The 17,652-nt window shown below is 40.2% G+C and overlaps 1 protein-coding gene across 2 annotated transcripts in view; it reads right to left on the bottom strand.

Moving 5' to 3' along the window:
* Positions 1-17,652, bottom strand: part of LOC100563122 (mucin-5AC) — a 79,058-nt gene that overhangs the window by 22,100 nt on the left and 39,306 nt on the right. For both annotated transcript variants that reach the window (XM_062967607.1, XM_062967608.1), the window contains exons 31-36: positions 9,618-16,592; positions 9,104-9,309; positions 6,501-6,672; positions 6,072-6,322; positions 4,007-4,187; positions 2,585-2,783 (exon numbers count right to left, since the gene is read on the bottom strand). In XM_062967607.1, coding sequence (XP_062823677.1) covers positions 2,585-2,783; positions 4,007-4,187; positions 6,072-6,322; positions 6,501-6,672; positions 9,104-9,309; positions 9,618-16,592 — 7,984 coding nt within the window. The remainder of the gene's footprint in view (positions 1-2,584; positions 2,784-4,006; positions 4,188-6,071; positions 6,323-6,500; positions 6,673-9,103; positions 9,310-9,617; positions 16,593-17,652) is intronic.

Raw genomic sequence — 17,652 nt, 5'->3', positions numbered from 1 at the left:
TTCTCACAAAATTTCGCATCTGATGTATATGGATGACCTGAAGCTATATGGGAAAACGCAAACTGAAATCCAGTCTCTGACTAACACTGTCCGAATTTTTAGCACTGATATCAGCATGGAGTTTGGTTTGGACAAATGTTCAACAGTGGCATTGAAGAAGGGAAAAATCATTGAAAGTGAGGGCATAAATATGCCTAATGGCCAAACAATAAAGTGTCACCAGCCAGAGGCCTATAAATATCTGGGCATATTACAGCTGGACAACATCAAGCATGAGCATGTGAAGACTGTGGTCAGCAAAGAATACATACAAAGGGTCAGAAAAATTCTCAGAAGCAAGCTGAATGGAGGCAACACCATCAAGGCCATAAACACCTGGGCCATACCTGTCATAAGATATACTGCTGGCATTATAAATTGGACACAGGCAGAACTGGACAATTTGGACAGAAAAACCAGAAAACTCATGACCATTCATCATTCACTGCACCCTTGCAGTGATGTTGACCGGCTATATCTGCCTAGAAGATCAGGGGGCAGAGGACTCTTACAAGTAAAACAAGCAGTCAAAGAAGAAGAACATGCCCTGGCAGAATATGTAAAGCAAAATGAAGAACCTGCTTTGATTGAAGTCAAAAATCAGAAACTCCTCAAAGCACAGCAGACAAAAAACCAGTACAAGAAAACTGCACCACAAACTAGAGCTGTCAGCTGGCACAACAAAACATTGCATGGAAAGTTCCTTGACAAAATTGAAGGAAAAGCTGATAAGGAGAAGACATGGCTCTGGCTCACAAATGGAACCCTGAAGGAGGAGACAGAAGGCCTGATCCTTGCAGCCCAGGAGCAAGCCATCAGAACAAATTAAATTAAGGCCAAGATCGAAAAATCAGCTGATGACCCAAAATGCAGACTGTGCAAGGAAACCGACGAAACCATTGATCATATCCTCAGCTGCTGTAAGAAAATCGCACAGACAGACTACAAACAGAGGCACAACTATGTGGCCCAAATGATTCATTGAAACTTATGCCTCAAGTACGACCTCCCAGCAGCAAAGAACTGGTGGGATCACAAACCTGCAAAAGTATTGGAGAATGAGCACTGTGGGACTTCCGAATCCAGACTGACAAAGTTCTGGAACACAACACACCAGACATCACAGTTGTGGAAAAGAAAAAGGTTTGGATCATTGATGTTGCCATCCCAGGTGACAGTCGCATTGACAACAGGAAAAACTCAGCCACTATCAGGACCTCAAGATTGAACTTCAAAGACTCTGGCAGAAACCAGTGCAGGTGGTCCCAGTGGTGATCGGCACACTGGGTGCCGTGCCAAAAGATCTCAGCCAGCATTTGGAAACAATAGACATTGACAAAATTACGATCTGCCAACTGCAAAAGGCCACCCTGCTGGGATCTGCGCGCATCATCCGAAAATACATCACACAGTCCTAGACACTTGGGAAGTGTTCGACTTGTGATTTTGTGATATGAAATCCAGCATATCTATCTTGTTTGCTGTGTCATACAATAACAACAACAACAACAATTTATTTTTATATCCTGCCCCATCTCCCTGAAGGGACTCGGGCAGCTTACATGGGGACCAGGCCTGGCAGTGTGATAAATACAACAGTAAAAACAAGTCCAAGCACAACAATAAATACATCAAAGTATAACGTACAGCAACAACAATTTAAAATTTACCCAATAACCCAGAGTGATATAGTTGGTCCTTCAGTCTTTAGACTAGAGGGCAAAGGATAAGGTTAAAACATAGTGCAATGTATTAGGATTTCTAATAGCATGGAACAGCAATAAAGTGCAAGGTGCTGGAATATGAATAACAGTAAAGGCTCACTCTAATGATCTTCTTAGTCAAAAATGGTTTGAAAAAACCAGGTTTTTAGATCTTTCCTGAAGGAGGTCAGTGTGGGTCTAGTCTGATCTCTTTCGAAAGGAAGTTCCAGAGCCACAACCGAAAAAGCCCTTTCCCTTGTCCCCACCAGACGCTTTTGAGACGATGGCGGGAGCGAGAGGATGAAATCCTTCAGCACTACAAGTAAGAATGTTCAGATTTTGAACAGAAGTATCTTTTATATAACCACTCTTTTATGTAGTACATTCATTCCCTGCTCAAAAGCAAGCTTCACTAGTAGATCTTGCCCCAAGAAAAGGTACACATGATTGCAATATGGATCTCCTTGTATTGGCAGGATAAATTAAGAGTGGATCTACACTGCTATAGAATACAGTGAATATGCATTATGTGATCATTGTGGACTGATATAATGCAGTTCAATGCAGGTAACTGCAATATATGGTTCTACCCTGACCATATAATGCAGATTCAACCTGTATTATATAGCAGTATAGATCCACCCTCAGACCTATATTTGTACAGGCCTGAGGCTCATAGTCCTTAAGGATTTTTTTTGTATTTTAAAAATCCCACTTAAACCCACAGTCTAGGATTAATAATTTTATTTTTAAAATGTGAAATGTTCTCTTGCAATTCCAAAAGATATTACCACTACCACCAACACTGCAAGAAATAAAATAAAAAGTAGATTTTGTCTTACTCATGCAAAATGATCTTGCAAAGCTCGTTAGGTGGACAGGGGGTGGGAGTCTCTGTTGGTGCTGGTGTTGGTATTGGTCCAGCACAGTACTCTTTCTTCTCATCATGAACTCTCCAATAGGGAGCCATGTGGGAACAGCTACTAGCAATCTCACCATTTGGTAAGCGGCATTCATCTTTTTTATCATTTGTGCAGGTACCTGAGTGGAACAAAATGTAGAGCAGAAGACAAAAGGCTTTACATACATGACAAACTATGTAGAGATTTATATTAATCTCAAATGTAGTGTGGAATTCAATGGCAAGTAAGAGATTTAAGCCATGACACTGAATGCTGCTTGAAGAAATATATTTTAATGCAAATATGTTGTTTTATATTGTTTTAAATTTATGGATTATATGTTAATTTAAGATGTGATTTGATTGTTTTTATGTAAGCTATCCCATGTCCCCCCCAGGGAGATGGAGGCGGGGTACAAGAATAAAGTTTTTGTTGTTGTTGTTGTTAATATTATTATTATATCAGATTTATTTTATTTATTTATTTACAGTATTTATATTCCGCCCTTCTCACTCCGAAGGGGACTCAGGGCGGATCACATTATACACACATAGGTTAAACATTCAATGCCCATAAACACATCAAACAGAGACCGAGACAGACAGACTCAGAGGCAAGTTAACTTTCTCCTGAGGGGATGTTCGATTCTGGCCACAGGGGGGAGCAGCTGCTTCATCATCCACTCTGACGGCACTTCCTCATTCCAGGTCGTAAATTAGTTAACCTTGCCTCCCCACTTTTTTAATAAGTGGTACCTTATTTCCTACTTGATAGATGCAACTATCTTTCGGGATGCTAGGTCAGCAATGAGCAGGGGCTATTTTTTAAAAATTTTAATTGACGGGTGCTCACCCCGCCACGGGCTGGCCTCGAACTCTTGACCTCATGGTCTGAGTGATTTATTGCAGCTGCTCAACAGCCTGCGCCACAGCCCGGCCCCTTTGACCCTCCTCTTTGCTTTTCAGTTTTTCCTTTAATGCCTAAAATATCTAGTATCTGTGAAATGGTTTTAAAATGCCTATAGTTTAGAGACATAAGGAAGAAGAACACCATTAATGGGCATTTTTAAAAACAGGACAAAATAATTAGTCCATTTTCCTTTGACAACTCAGAGAAGCAAGGACTCCCTAGGATTTCACATAGGAGTCTTTCCTAACCCTATATAAAGGTAAGGGCTATTCTCTTGTGGTCATCCAGTGAAGTACTAACCAGATACAGTCCTGGTTATTTTCTAAATCAAGTGTATTGCTGTACTCAGACTTGTAGAGTGGTGTAAAATAATGTTTGGCTCAGTTTCAAAATGATAATTGGTTGCAAAGAATGAGCCATGTTTGTTTGAAAGGATTAAACCAAATCTCTTACCGCATTGTCCTTCAGTATTGTTGACAAAACTGGGTGGAAGCTTGATGAAGAAAATAAGGCCACTGAAGGAGACTTGTGACCCAATCTTAGGCATCTCAGCCACCATATTGATGCCATTTGAGGAGATATAAATGTCATCATGATGGTAACCTGGGCTGACAGCCTTGCCGTTGAAGTAAATCTGTGTACAAGATTAATTTTACAAGAATGATTTTTTAAAAATCAAAAGTGCATACTTCTAAAAAAGACAATTTCTATATATTTAGTATTTTCTGTTATGCATTTACTTTATTGCCATCTATTATATGAATATCCCACCTTTCCACTGAAATGGTACCAAAAAGGATTAAAAATAAACTACATATAATATAAGAATAAAATAAATAAGTGATCCTTAAAATTCTCTTAGTTAAAAGCAGATAGAAAAGATAGGAAGATGGGCATCTACCAGGTTAAAATTATTTCAGAATCAGGCCAGCTTAAGTGAAAATGACTTATATGGAAAAAAATTATATATGTACATGTACATGCATGCATCCAAAGCTGCCCTGCTTTTGCAAGGTGTTCAAAATTGGAGGTGTAGCTACCAAAAAGGTGGTTGCTTTTCTTTCCCTCAGTATATCTGTGATAGATCCAGAACAGAGAGAAGGGAGAATCCAGATGGACAATTGCTAAAGGTCAAGAAGTAACACAGGTTTCACATCAGATTTAATGTCATAACCTTCTTCCATGCTCTCCACTTTTTAAAATAACTTAAATGTCCTCTTGCCATCTAGGAAGTAGTCACTTTTGTCACATTTCAATCCCTCTTGGCTGTTTTAGATTTAAGAGAGGACATTTTTAAACCAGGAAGCAAAACAGAAGTCAACCCTGTCCTATAAATTTTGGTTGGCTCTTATCTGAAAGTGTCACCATTCAACTTCAGCCTCACCTCCTGGGTGATATAAAAAGGCTTCTTCTGAGGCTAAAGCAGCCCAGAGGACTCTAAAAACATGGCACCATTCTGTCTCTATGCTTCTTAATAGATTGGTAGGAACAAGGAGAGGGCCTTCTCAGTGCCTGCTCCCAGAATCTGCAACTTCTTCCCTAAAGAGGTTAGGATGTCCCTGCTTGAATTTTGTTGGTAAATAAAAACATTTCTCTCCCATCAGGCATTTGTAAATGGATGAGGAAAGGGCCTTTAAAAGTGTGATTTGGTGAGGGGGTGTAATAAAATGTTAATACATTTTATTATGTTAACATTTAATAATATAAAAGATTTAATTGTTTAAATTTTTTATATTTATACTTTAATGTATTTACATTGTTTTTATGTAGCATTGTTTTATATTTCTTGCTAGCTGCCCCAAGTCCCTTTTCAGGAGAAATGCGGGACAAAAATAAAGAAAAGAATACTATTAAATAACTTTTGTGGGGTATGGGATTGTGGTCCCTCAAAAGCACCCTTGAGGGGCCACAGTCAGCCCATGTTCTGCATTTCTCTCATCCTGCTTGAAAAGCTCAGGTGAAGCTTATAGAAAAAAATGTGGTCATTTAGATAGGGATGGGAGGAATGCTACATTATCTGTGGCTTTGTAAGTTATAATACAATTTCAGATTGTGCCCCCAAATGGTTCAGTAACCAAAGAATCTGCAGTGAAAAGGGTTTCCTTTAGCTGGCTGCAGCGTTGTGGGCCAACTGAAATTTCAGAACGCTTTTCAAAACAGCCGCATGTAAAGCACATTACAGTATTCCAAATGGGACATAAAATAGAAGGGATATAAGCCACCACTTATTTCATTCTTTTGTTTTTCAAGAATGAAACATTTAAAATGTTTTTATATCGATTTGATTATTCAAGTTTTAATGCATGTTGATGTTTTTTCACATTTCAGGACTTTTTCAAGATTTTTTCTAATCACAGTGATTTTAAACATCAAAAGCACAGAAAGTAAAAGCAATTAAGTGCAATGATTAGGAACTAAGACTGGTAGAGATTTCTACCATAGAGCAAGTCAAAGGTCCCCCTGTCTTCCCTAACTGCAACTTAACAGAAGTGCTTTCAACATTTTGCATAGTTTTTACCTTATTGGCTTCCACACCATCAACATTTTCACGGGTTAAAATTACTTCTGAAGACTTGTAGTTAATAATGATAGACCGAGGACACGAAAGTTCATCTTTTGAATCACAATAGGCATTATCAACAAGAATGCTAATGTTGTCATGTTTCGGTGTGATCTCCTTCACCAAGACGTATGTACAATTTTGCACGAAGGTGTAGTAAACTCCATCAAAGGTGATGTAGTGAGGATCACCCCAGCCACTGCATACACCTGAATAATAATAATCAGAATCAGAATCATAATAATATAACAACATGGCAACCATTAGCACTTAAGTTACCATAGCCTTTTTCCCCATAAGGAATCAAACAGCAACACTTCTGCATTATGAAAATCCAAAAAAGGACATGGCATTTTCCATTGTAATTTCATAGTAACATCCACTTACATTCACATTCATAGTGGTAACAACAGCCATCATCTTGGAAGACTTTTACAGGGGGATATCCATTTTCGCACACAATATCCTGTACCTTTGGACATTTGACATGGCTCACTGCGATTTTGTTGTTTCCTTCACAAGTATATCTTGTGCAGTTTGATGTCCATGTCTCACCAACCTAAGCAAAGAAAGAAGTGTTACTATTGCAACATACAGTTTGGTCTGCTTAGGGCTTAAACACATTTTTATTTGTATTGAAATATAATAAATATGTGTCATGATCAAAAGGAAGCAGGAGCTGCATATTTATTCTTCCTAGTAAGAAGCACTTGAGTTTTTGGTTTCAGTTCATTTGTTGTGTGCATTTTATAAACTACACCTGCCATCGAGCATTTCCTGGCATCTATTTTTCTTTTCTATTCTGCAGAGCTGCCCAATCAAAAGTAAAAGTAAACATGAAACCTTTCACCCTAGCAGTTAAAAACAACCCAACTGTGGCATGCAAGGTGTACTTCTCAACTCACTCCTGATGCTATTTTCCATTAGATATACAGAGGTATATTGAGTCAAATATTTTCAAATATTCTGAGTTCCCTGACATTTGAATTGTACTGAAAAAGACTTAATGAAATCTGAACATTCATTCAAAATTCAACGTGTAATGCTTTAGAATGTGGGTTTTTTTTTTGCATTTCTTTTTCAGATAGTATCAGATGTTAAATCCTATTGGAATGTCACCTATTTAATATGAATAATAAAAAGTGTTACAGATTATCTATAATGTATTCTCCTTAATACTGCTTCTGGTCTTTCTTAATTACACAAAAATATGTGTACCAAGGTATGGTTTGTATCTCTTATGTTTTCCGTATGCTTTTCTCAACATTTTGGTCAATCGGATCTTGAATAAATCCTTTTTATCCAACAGTCACCAGTCCAGTAATAACAAATCCTAATATCATTGATATTATGGAACCCTGTGCAGATGGTCAATCAATGTGACTTAAGCAATGTGCAGTCATTGAATTCTTGACAGCAGAAGGTGTCACCCCAAAGGAGATTCATCAGAGAATGCAAGCTGTTTATGGTGATTGTGTCGATGTGAGTACTGTGCGTCGTGGGCGAGTAAGTTTAAAGATGTTGAGGTGGGAACATCTGACTTGAGTGACAAACGAAGAGTTGGATGTCCTGTGACAGCCACCACTGAGTTTCACAAGCAAAAGGTTGACAGATTGATTCAGGATGATCGTCATATCACTCAGAGAGAAATTTCAAGCATAATCGGTATTTCACAAGAATGTGTGGGTCACATTATTGCTTTGCTTGGCTATTGGAAGATCTGTGCATGATGAGTAGCCAGGATGCTGATGCTTGAAATGAAAGTGCACAGACTTGAAATTTGCCAGGAACTCGTCTCCCATTACGAGAATGAAGGTGACGCCTTTCTCCTTTGGGGTGACACCTTCTGCTGTCAAGAATTCAATGACTGCATGTTGCTTAAGTTGCATTGACCGACCGTCTGTGCAGGGTTCCATACTTCGCACTTTAACAACACAACCGTTCAATTCTAAGCCTTCCTGCCAAATGGAACTGTGGAGGAGAGTCTACTGAACAAGCTAGTACCTGCCACATACCAGTACTGCCATCTGTTGAGGAGTTATGAAGATGGAGGCATTACTTTTCATTCAACCCTCGTAATACATGACAGCTATCTTGCACATACCATTTTGTGAATATTGGAAGAATATATTAATAAACAGTATAAAGATTTGGGGAAGCTTCTATTTTGTTAAAGAAAAGAAATTTCAGGAGATTAGTACAATTTAATATCAATTTACTTTTCTTTGCTATATGACCTGAAACTATCTCTGCCTTTTGCACTACATGTAAAATCCATCTGGTACACATTTCATGTGAGTTCCATTATCCAAGTACCTTCAGACATTTGACCACTGCAGTCTCAACATAAGCATCTTTCATGTTCCAACTTTGGAAGAGGCATAAAATATCATTTACAATACTTGTACTGCTTACTGTGTAAGCAACCTGATTAAAATAATTTCATTTATAATTATAGCTTATGTGTCCCTTATCTGAAATGCTTGGGACTAGAAGTGTTTTTGATTTTTTCAGATTTTGGAATATTTGTATTTGCATATAGGTACATAATGAAGTATCTTGGAAATGACACCCAAGTATAAACATGAAATTCATTTCTATTTCATGTATTCAGCGTATACATTTCTATCTATGAAGGCAATTTTATAGATAATATTTTAATATAATTTTCTTTATGAAACAAAGTTTATGGACCATTCATGAACAGAAAACAAAGGTGCAATTTTCTCATCTGGAAAATGTTGGGGTTTGGATTTCAGAATTCAAGTTTAGGACTGGTTATTCATAATGGTGTGGGGGACATATCCAGTTCTCCCACACCGATCTATTAAAGTTCATTGTACCACCATTATCTACACTGCATCACATTAGGAGGATAAAAACTGAAAAAGTGTGCACATACAAATGATTACATCATCACAGCCTAGCCTGTATGGCTAAATCCAGTTTTAAAAGTGTAATTTCAAAATTAAGTAAGAAGCAGTTCTTACCTCCCTGGGCGGAATGGCATCAGGACAGCCAATTGGCTGTGTTGTGCTAACTGGAGTGGTAGTGGGAGTTGTGATCACAACAGTTGGAGTTGGCCTGGGTGATGTCGCTGGGCATGGTCCTTTAGACCTCTCAACAGAACATTTTAAGTCACAAACAGCATAAAAAGAACAGCCATCACTGTCTGTTCTATTGTAAATAGTCTCACCTAAAAAGAAAATAGTCCCCAATGATCAAGTGCTTCAATCTTGTTACAGTGTAATATTTGATGCAAAGCAGATTGACATCCATCACCTTATGTATTTAATAACAAGACAAAAAACATGTAAATTGCTCTAAAATGAGTATAAAATAATGGAATGTTACCAAATTGTAAACAAATTTAAGTAATATAAATTCAATATTCTTTATAAAGCAAGACAGAGCAGGTTACAAATAATAATAATAATAATAATAATAATAATAATAATAATAATAATAATAATAATAATAATGAAAATAAAAGAAAATACACACCAGGACGATACGTTTTTTCTCCAATCTTACAGAAACATTGAGTTGTACTACTGGCTGAGGAGGTTGGTGTTGGTACTTCTGTAATTATGGAAGTAGTACTAAGTTCTGCAGTTGTGGTTTGAATAGGAGAGGTTGGTTTTATGGTGGTAGTTATGGTAGTGGTGCTAGTTGTTGGCAAGGATGTGGTGGTAGGCAAAGTGGTTGTATGCTCCATGGTAGATTTAGGAGTGGAGGGTCTAGTTGTTGCTGCTGCGGTTACTATGGTACTAGCAGTTGTGGTGGTAGTAGCAGCAGTGGTAATTTCAAGTGTGGTTGTTGTCACTGGCCTGGTTGTTGTTGTTGGAGCGACTGTTGTGGTGGTTGTAGGAACTGGTTTGCTCGTGGTAGTGCTTGGTTTGGGCGTGGGTGGACACTCTGGGTTTTCTTCACAGCATAACACGCGCATTTCATAGTTGTTGCACTGTTGATTTTTCCCACTTTGCTTGTTGTTCTCGCATACCAGCCCTTTGTTGACATCACACTCAACAACTTGGCCCAGTTCTGATATCGGTACCTCAGGGAGGCTTTCAGCCCTACACTGAATATTTGATGGCTTCTCACAGATTTTTCCTCCTGCGGCCCGGATGTTGTTATATGTTTCTATATCTCCTCCTTGAGGTTCAGAAGTGGGATAGTGAGTATCAAACCACTGGGACCACTGGCATTTCATGGGTGAGCAAGGTGTTTTTGGAGATGTTGTTGTCACTTGGATTGTACTTGTTGTTGGCAAAGATGTGGTGGTAGGCAAAGTGGTTGTATGCTCTCTGGTCGATTTAGGGGTAGAGGCTCTAGTTGTTGTTGCCGCTGTGGTTACTTTGGTACTAGAAGTGGTGGTTGTAGGAGTTGTAGTGGTGGTAGCAGCAGTCGTGGTAGTTTCAAGTGTGGTTGTTGTAACAACTTTTGTGGTGGTTGTAGGAACTGGATGGCTAGTGGTAGTGCTTGGTATGGGCGTGGGTGGACACTCTGGGTTTTCTTCACAGCATAACACGCGCATTTCATAGTTGTTGCACTGTTGATTTTTCCCACTTTGCTTGTTGTTCTCGCATACCAGCCCTTTGTTGACATCACACTCAACAACTTGACCCAGTTCTGATATCGGTACCTCAGGGAGGCTTTCAGCCCTACACTGAATATTTGATGGCTTCTCACAGATTTTTCCTCCTGCGGCCCGGATGTTGTTATATGTTTCTATATCTCCTCCTTGAGGTTCAGAAGTGGGATAGTGAGTATCAAACCACTGGGACCACTGGCATTTCATGGGTGAGCAAGGTGTTTTTGGAGATGTCGTTGTCACTTGGATTGTACTTGTTGTTGGCAAAGATGTTGTGGTAGGCAAAGTGGTTGTATGCTCTCTGGTCGATTTAGGGGTGGAGGCTCTAGTTGTTGTTGCCGCTGTGGTTACTTTGGTCCTAGAAGTGGTGGTTGTAGGAGTTGTAGTAGTGGTAGCAGCAGTCGTGGTAGTTTCAAGTGTGGTTGTTGTCACTGGCCTGGAGGTTGTTGTAACAACTTTTGTGGTGGTTGTAGGAACTGGATGGCTAGTGGTAGTGCTTGGTATGGGTGTGGGTGGACACTCTGGGTTTTCTTCACAGCATAACACACGCATTTCATAGTTGTTGCACTGTTTATGTTTCCCAGTTTGTTCTTCATTCATGCACACCAGCCCTTTGTTGACATCACAGTCAACAACTTGGCCCAGTTCTGCAATCGGTACCTCAGGTTGGTCTTCAGCCCTACACTGAATATTCACTGGTTTGTCACATATTTTTCCTCCTGCGGCCCGGATGTTGTTATATGTTTCTATATCTCCTCCTTGAGGTTCAGAAGTGGGATAGTGAGTATCAAACCACTGGGACCACTGGCATTTCATGGGTGAGCAAGGTGTTTTTGGAGATGTCGTTGTCACTTGGATTGTACTTGTTGTTGGCAAAGATGTGGTGGTAGGCAAAGTGGTTGTATGCTCTCTGGTCGATTTAGGGGTAGAGGCTCTAGTTGTTGTTGCCGCTGTGGTTACTTTGGTACTAGAAGTGGTGGTTGTAGGAGTTGTAGTGGTGGTAGCAGCAGTCGTGGTAGTTTCAAGTGTGGTTGTTGTAACAACTTTTGTGGTGGTTGTAGGAACTGGATGGCTAGTGGTAGTGCTTGGTATGGGCGTGGGTGGACACTCTGGGTTTTCTTCACAGCATAACACGCGCATTTCATAGTTGTTGCACTGTTGATTTTTCCCACTTTGCTTGTTGTTCTCGCATACCAGCCCTTTGTTGACATCACACTCAACAACTTGGCCCAGTTCTGATATCGGTACCTCAGGGAGGCTTTCAGCCCTACACTGAATATTTGATGGCTTCTCACAGATTTTTCCTCCTGCGGCCCGGATGTTGTTATATGTTTCTATATCTCCTCCTTGAGGTTCAGAAGTGGGATAGTGAGTATCAAACCACTGGGACCACTGGCATTTCATGGGTGAGCAAGGTGTTTTTGGAGATGTTGTTGTCACTTGGATTGTACTTGTTGTTGGCAAAGATGTGGTGGTAGGCAAAGTGGTTGTATGCTCTCTGGTCGATTTAGGGGTAGAGGCTCTAGTTGTTGTTGCCGCTGTGGTTACTTTGGTACTAGAAGTGGTGGTTGTAGGAGTTGTAGTGGTGGTAGCAGCAGTCGTGGTAGTTTCAAGTGTGGTTGTTGTAACAACTTTTGTGGTGGTTGTAGGAACTGGATGGCTAGTGGTAGTGCTTGGTATGGGCGTGGGTGGACACTCTGGGTTTTCTTCACAGCATAACACGCGCATTTCATAGTTGTTGCACTGTTGATTTTTCCCACTTTGCTTGTTGTTCTCGCATACCAGCCCTTTGTTGACATCACACTCAACAACTTGACCCAGTTCTGATATCGGTACCTCAGGGAGGCTTTCAGCCCTACACTGAATATTTGATGGCTTCTCACAGATTTTTCCTCCTGCGGCCCGGATGTTGTTATATGTTTCTATATCTCCTCCTTGAGGTTCAGAAGTGGGATAGTGAGTATCAAACCACTGGGACCACTGGCATTTCATGGGTGAGCAAGGTGTTTTTGGAGATGTCGTTGTCACTTGGATTGTACTTGTTGTTGGCAAAGATGTGGTGGTAGGCAAAGCGGTTGTATGCTCTCTGGTCGATTTAGGGGTAGAGGCTCTAGTTGTTGTTGCCGCTGTGGTTACTTTGGTACTAGAAGTGGTGGTTGTAGGAGTTGTGGTGGTAGCAGCAGTCGTGGTAGTTTCTATTGTGGTTGTTGTCACTGGCCTGGTGGTTGTTGTAACAACTTTTGTGGTGGTTGTAGGAACTGGATGGCTAGTGGTAGTGCTTGGTATGGGCGTGGGTGGACACTCTGGGTTTTCTTCACAGCATAACACGCGCATTTCATAGTTGTTGCACTGTTGATTTTTCCCACTTTGCTTGTTGTTCTCGCATACCAGCCCTTTGTTGACATCACACTCAACAACTTGGCCCAGTTCTGATATCGGTACCTCAGGGAGGCTTTCAGCCCTACACTGAATATTTGATGGCTTCTCACAGATTTTTCCTCCTGCGGCCCGGATGTTGTTATATGTTTCTATATCTCCTCCTTGAGGTTCAGAAGTGGGATAGTGAGTATCAAACCACTGGGACCACTGGCATTTCATGGGTGAGCAAGGTGTTTTTGGAGATGTTGTTGTCACTTGGATTGTACTTGTTGTTGGCAAAGATGTGGTGGTAGGCAAAGTGGTTGTATGCTCTCTGGTCGATTTAGGGGTAGAGGCTCTAGTTGTTGTTGCCGCTGTGGTTACTTTGGTACTAGAAGTGGTGGTTGTAGGAGTTGTAGTGGTGGTAGCAGCAGTCGTGGTAGTTTCAAGTGTGGTTGTTGTAACAACTTTTGTGGTGGTTGTAGGAACTGGATGGCTAGTAGTAGTGCTTGGTATGGGCGTGGGTGGACACTCTGGGTTTTCTTCACAGCATAACACGCGCATTTCATAGTTGTGGCATTCTTGATTTTTCCCACTTTGCTTGTTGTTCTCGCATACCAGCCCTTTGTTGACATCACACTCAACAACTTGGCCCAGTTCTGATATCGGTACCTCCGGGAGGCTTTCAGCCCTACACTGAATATTTGATGGCTTCTCACAGATTTTTCCTCCTGCGGCCCGGATGTTGTTATATGTTTCTATATCTCCTCCTTGAGGTTCAGAAGTGGGATAGTGAGTATCAAACCACTGGGACCACTGGCATTTCATGGGCGAGCAAGGTGTTTTTGGAGATGTTGTTGTCACTTGGATTGTACTTGTTGTTGGCAAAGATGTTGTGGTAGGCAAAGTGGTTGTATGCTCTCTGGTCGATTTAGGGGTGGAGGCTCTAGTTGTTGTTGCCGCTGTGGTTACTTTGGTCCTAGAAGTGGTGGTTGTAGGAGTTGTAGTAGTGGTAGCAGCAGTCGTGGTAGTTTCAAGTGTGGTTGTTGTCACTGGCCTGGAGGTTGTTGTAACAACTTTTGTGGTGGTTGTAGGAACTGGATGGCTAGTGGTAGTGCTTGGTATGGGTGTGGGTGGACACTCTGGGTTTTCTTCACAGCATAACACACGCATTTCATAGTTGTTGCACTGTTTATGTTTCCCAGTTTGTTCTTCATTCATGCACACCAGCCCTTTGTTGACATCACAGTCAACAACTTGGCCCAGTTCTGCAATCGGTACCTCAGGTTGGTCTTCAGCCCTACACTGAATATTCACTGGTTTGTCACATATTTTTCCTCCTGCGGCCCGGATGTTGTTATATGTTTCTATATCTCCTCCTTTAGGTCCAATAGTCGGATAGTTAACATCAAACCACTGGGACCACTGGCATTTCATGGGCAAGCAAGGTGTTTTTGGGGATGTCATTGTCATTTTGACTGTACTTGTTGTTGGCAAGGTTGTAGTAATAGGTAAAGTTGTTGTATGCTCTCTGGTAGATTTATGGGTGGAGGGTCTAGTAGTAGTAGTTGTAGTTCCTATGGTTTCTTTTGTGGTAGTAATGGTGGTTGTAACAATTTCTTGTTTCGTTGTTGTTTCCGGCTTGGTTGTTGCTGAAGTTACTTTTGTTGTTGTAGTTAGAACTGGAGTGGTAGTTGGTGGTGTTGACTTTGTGGTGGCTGTTGTTTTGGGAACTGTAGTTGTTCTTTCCCTTTGTTGTGCTGTAGATGGCTGTCTAGTTGTTCGAATCTGTGTAACAATAGGTTCAACTGTTGTAGTCTCTGCTGTTGTAGTTGTTTTCCTCGTGGTTTTGGCTGTTGTTGTATATTTTGATGTTGAAGTTGGTGGTTGTGTAGTTGTTAATGGTAAGCTAGTTGGGCATGGTACAATTACTTTTTTGCAGCATTCAATTCGCATTTCATAGTTGTAGCAAATTGGTGGATGTTGATCTTTGTTATAACATATGAGTCCCTCTGTTTTACTGCAAGTAACCTTTTGTTCTAATTCTTGAAGAGGAGTATTGGGAAATCGTTCTGCTCTGCATTCAACATTCTTTGGAGCTTTACAAACATCATATCCTTTGGCTCTTATATTCTTAAAAGTGTCAAAATCTCCATCATCAGGTGCTGAACCTGGGTAACTTATGTCATACCACTGGGACCATTCACAGAATTCTTGAGTGCATATTTCACTTGTTGAGGTCAAAGTTGATGCAGCTGTAGTTTCTGGATGTGTTGTTGTTGTTGCTGGAATAGTCTTTGTTGCAACTGTTATTGGTGTAGGTGTAGTAGTTGGAGAAGGTTTTGTAGTTATAACAGTAGTTTGTTCAGACGTGGTTGTTACTATTGTAGTTTCTGGAGTTGCACTGGGAGTTGTGGGAATAGCAGTTGTGGTTACACTTTCTGTAGTAGAGGGAGTGGTTGTTACTGTTGTAGGTTCTGGAGTTGAAGCTGATTTTGTGAGGATAGTAGTCGTACTTTTTGTAGTAGAGGGAGTGGTTGTTACTGTTGTAGTTTCTGGAGTTGTTGTTGATGTTGTGGGAGCAGTAGTTGTGGTTGTACTTTCTGTAGTAGAGGGCGTGGTCGTTACAGTTGTAGTTTCTGGAGTTGAAGTTGATGTTGTGGGAGCAGTAGTTGTGGTTGTACTTTCTGTAGTAGAGGGCGTGGTCGTTACAGTTGTAGTTTCTGGAGTGGCTGTTGATGTTGTGGGAGCAGTAGTTGTGGTTGTACTTTCTGTAGTAGAGGGCGTGGTCGTTACAGTTGTAGTTTCTGGAGTTGCTGTTGATGTTGTGGGAGCAGTAGTTGTGGTTGTACTTTCTGTAGTAGAGGGAGTGGTTGTTACAGTTGTAGTTTCTGGAGTTGCTGTTGATGTTGTGGGAGCAGTAGTTGTGGTTGTACTTTCTGTAGTAGAGGGTGTGGTTGTTACTGTTGTAGGTTCTGGAGTTGAAGCTGATTTTGTGAGGATAGTAGTTGTACTTTTTGTAGTAGAGGGAGTGATTGTTACTGTTGTAGTTTCTGCAGTTGTCGATGTTGTGGGAGCAGTAGTTGTGGTTGTACTTTCTGTAGTAGAAATAGAAGTTGTGGATGTACTTTTTGCAGTAGACAGCATGGTTGTTACTGTAGGAGCTGTGGAGACTGTAGTAGTCTTAGATGTGGAGGCAGTAGTGTAACCACATGGTACAAAGCTACAACACTGGATTCTGATTTGATAATTATGGCATTCCGTTGTATTCTGGTCTTTGTTATAGCAGATTAGTCCCACTTCAGTATTGCATTCAACTTTTTGGTCCAGTTCACTTATTGGAGTATTGGGGAATTTCTCAGCCCGACATTCAACTTTCTTTGGAGCTTTACAGATTTCATAACCGTGAGCTCTCAGATGATCAAAACTCTCAAAATCACCATCATCTTCTCCAGAACCAGGCTGGCTCACATCATACCACTGTGACCAATGGCAATTTTCCTGAACACAAAGGGTCGTTGTAGGTGCTGTGGAAGATGATTAAAAGGATATATTAGTGTTTATATTGGTGTTTCTAGGTGCTAGTTTATTTAAACTAGATACTAGTTCTAAGAAGAATACCTTCTTGACTGAATATAGCAGGAATTAGCAGCTTCACCAAAGCTGATTAGGGAAAAGTAATCAGCTAGTGACACATACTCATTTCCAGAGAGTCATTTTCGGGTTTGAAATGACAACATCAAAAAATCAGTTAGACTTCTCTGAAACTTATTATTTGATTTTCAGGATGCAAGGGACAGTTTGGGAAATGTCTTTTTTTACTATAAGAATGTACAAGTAAAACAATAGCATTCACTTGAAAGAGCTGAGGACAAAATGTTATATTTGAAGATCACATCCGAGTATTTCAGTGTTCTGATTATACTGCCATATAATCCAGTTCAATGTAGTTAATCTGCATTCAGAAACTGGATTATATGTCAGTGTAGAAGGGGCCAAAGACAAGACATAGACCAGATGCCATTTTTTTAAATATAAAAAGGTAGACATACATTTTGTAGGCATATATTAAATTCCGGATACCAGAATGAATAAAAAAGATGGTGAAGGATAGCCAGAAATTACATACAAGAAAGGTCTGTAGTATAAAAGGAACCTGCTATCCTAAGAAATTCTATACTATTGTTTTGGTGCAGTTCTATGAGATTTTTAATTGGTTGTTTATGATGGTTCTGCCCCTATGTTATCATTATCAATTCTACAGAAAAAGAGGCACACATAAACACCTCATTTAACACCAGCCCAATAGTATGTATTGAATATAGTTTTTCTTTGCTGGAAATGTTTCAGTAAGTCTTCAGGGGTTAGTATCTCTAGTTATAAGTGTGCCCAGAATTAGCCTTCTTTTTATCTGCACTTGAACTCTTTGGATATATCTATGTTGTAGCTAAATACAATAGAGTCTCGTTTATCCAACATAAACTAGCCGACAGAATGTTGGATAAGTGAAAATGTTGGATAATAAGGAGGGATTAAGAAAAAGACAATTAAATATCAAATTACATTTAATTGTTTTTCCCTAATCCC

The sequence above is a fragment of the Anolis carolinensis genome, chromosome 1 (genome assembly GCF_035594765.1).
Source record: "Anolis carolinensis isolate JA03-04 chromosome 1, rAnoCar3.1.pri, whole genome shotgun sequence".
Taxonomy (NCBI): Eukaryota; Metazoa; Chordata; class Lepidosauria; order Squamata; family Dactyloidae; genus Anolis; species Anolis carolinensis.
Note: the sequence above shows the minus strand (reverse complement) of the source record. Positions and strands in the feature narration are given on the sequence as shown.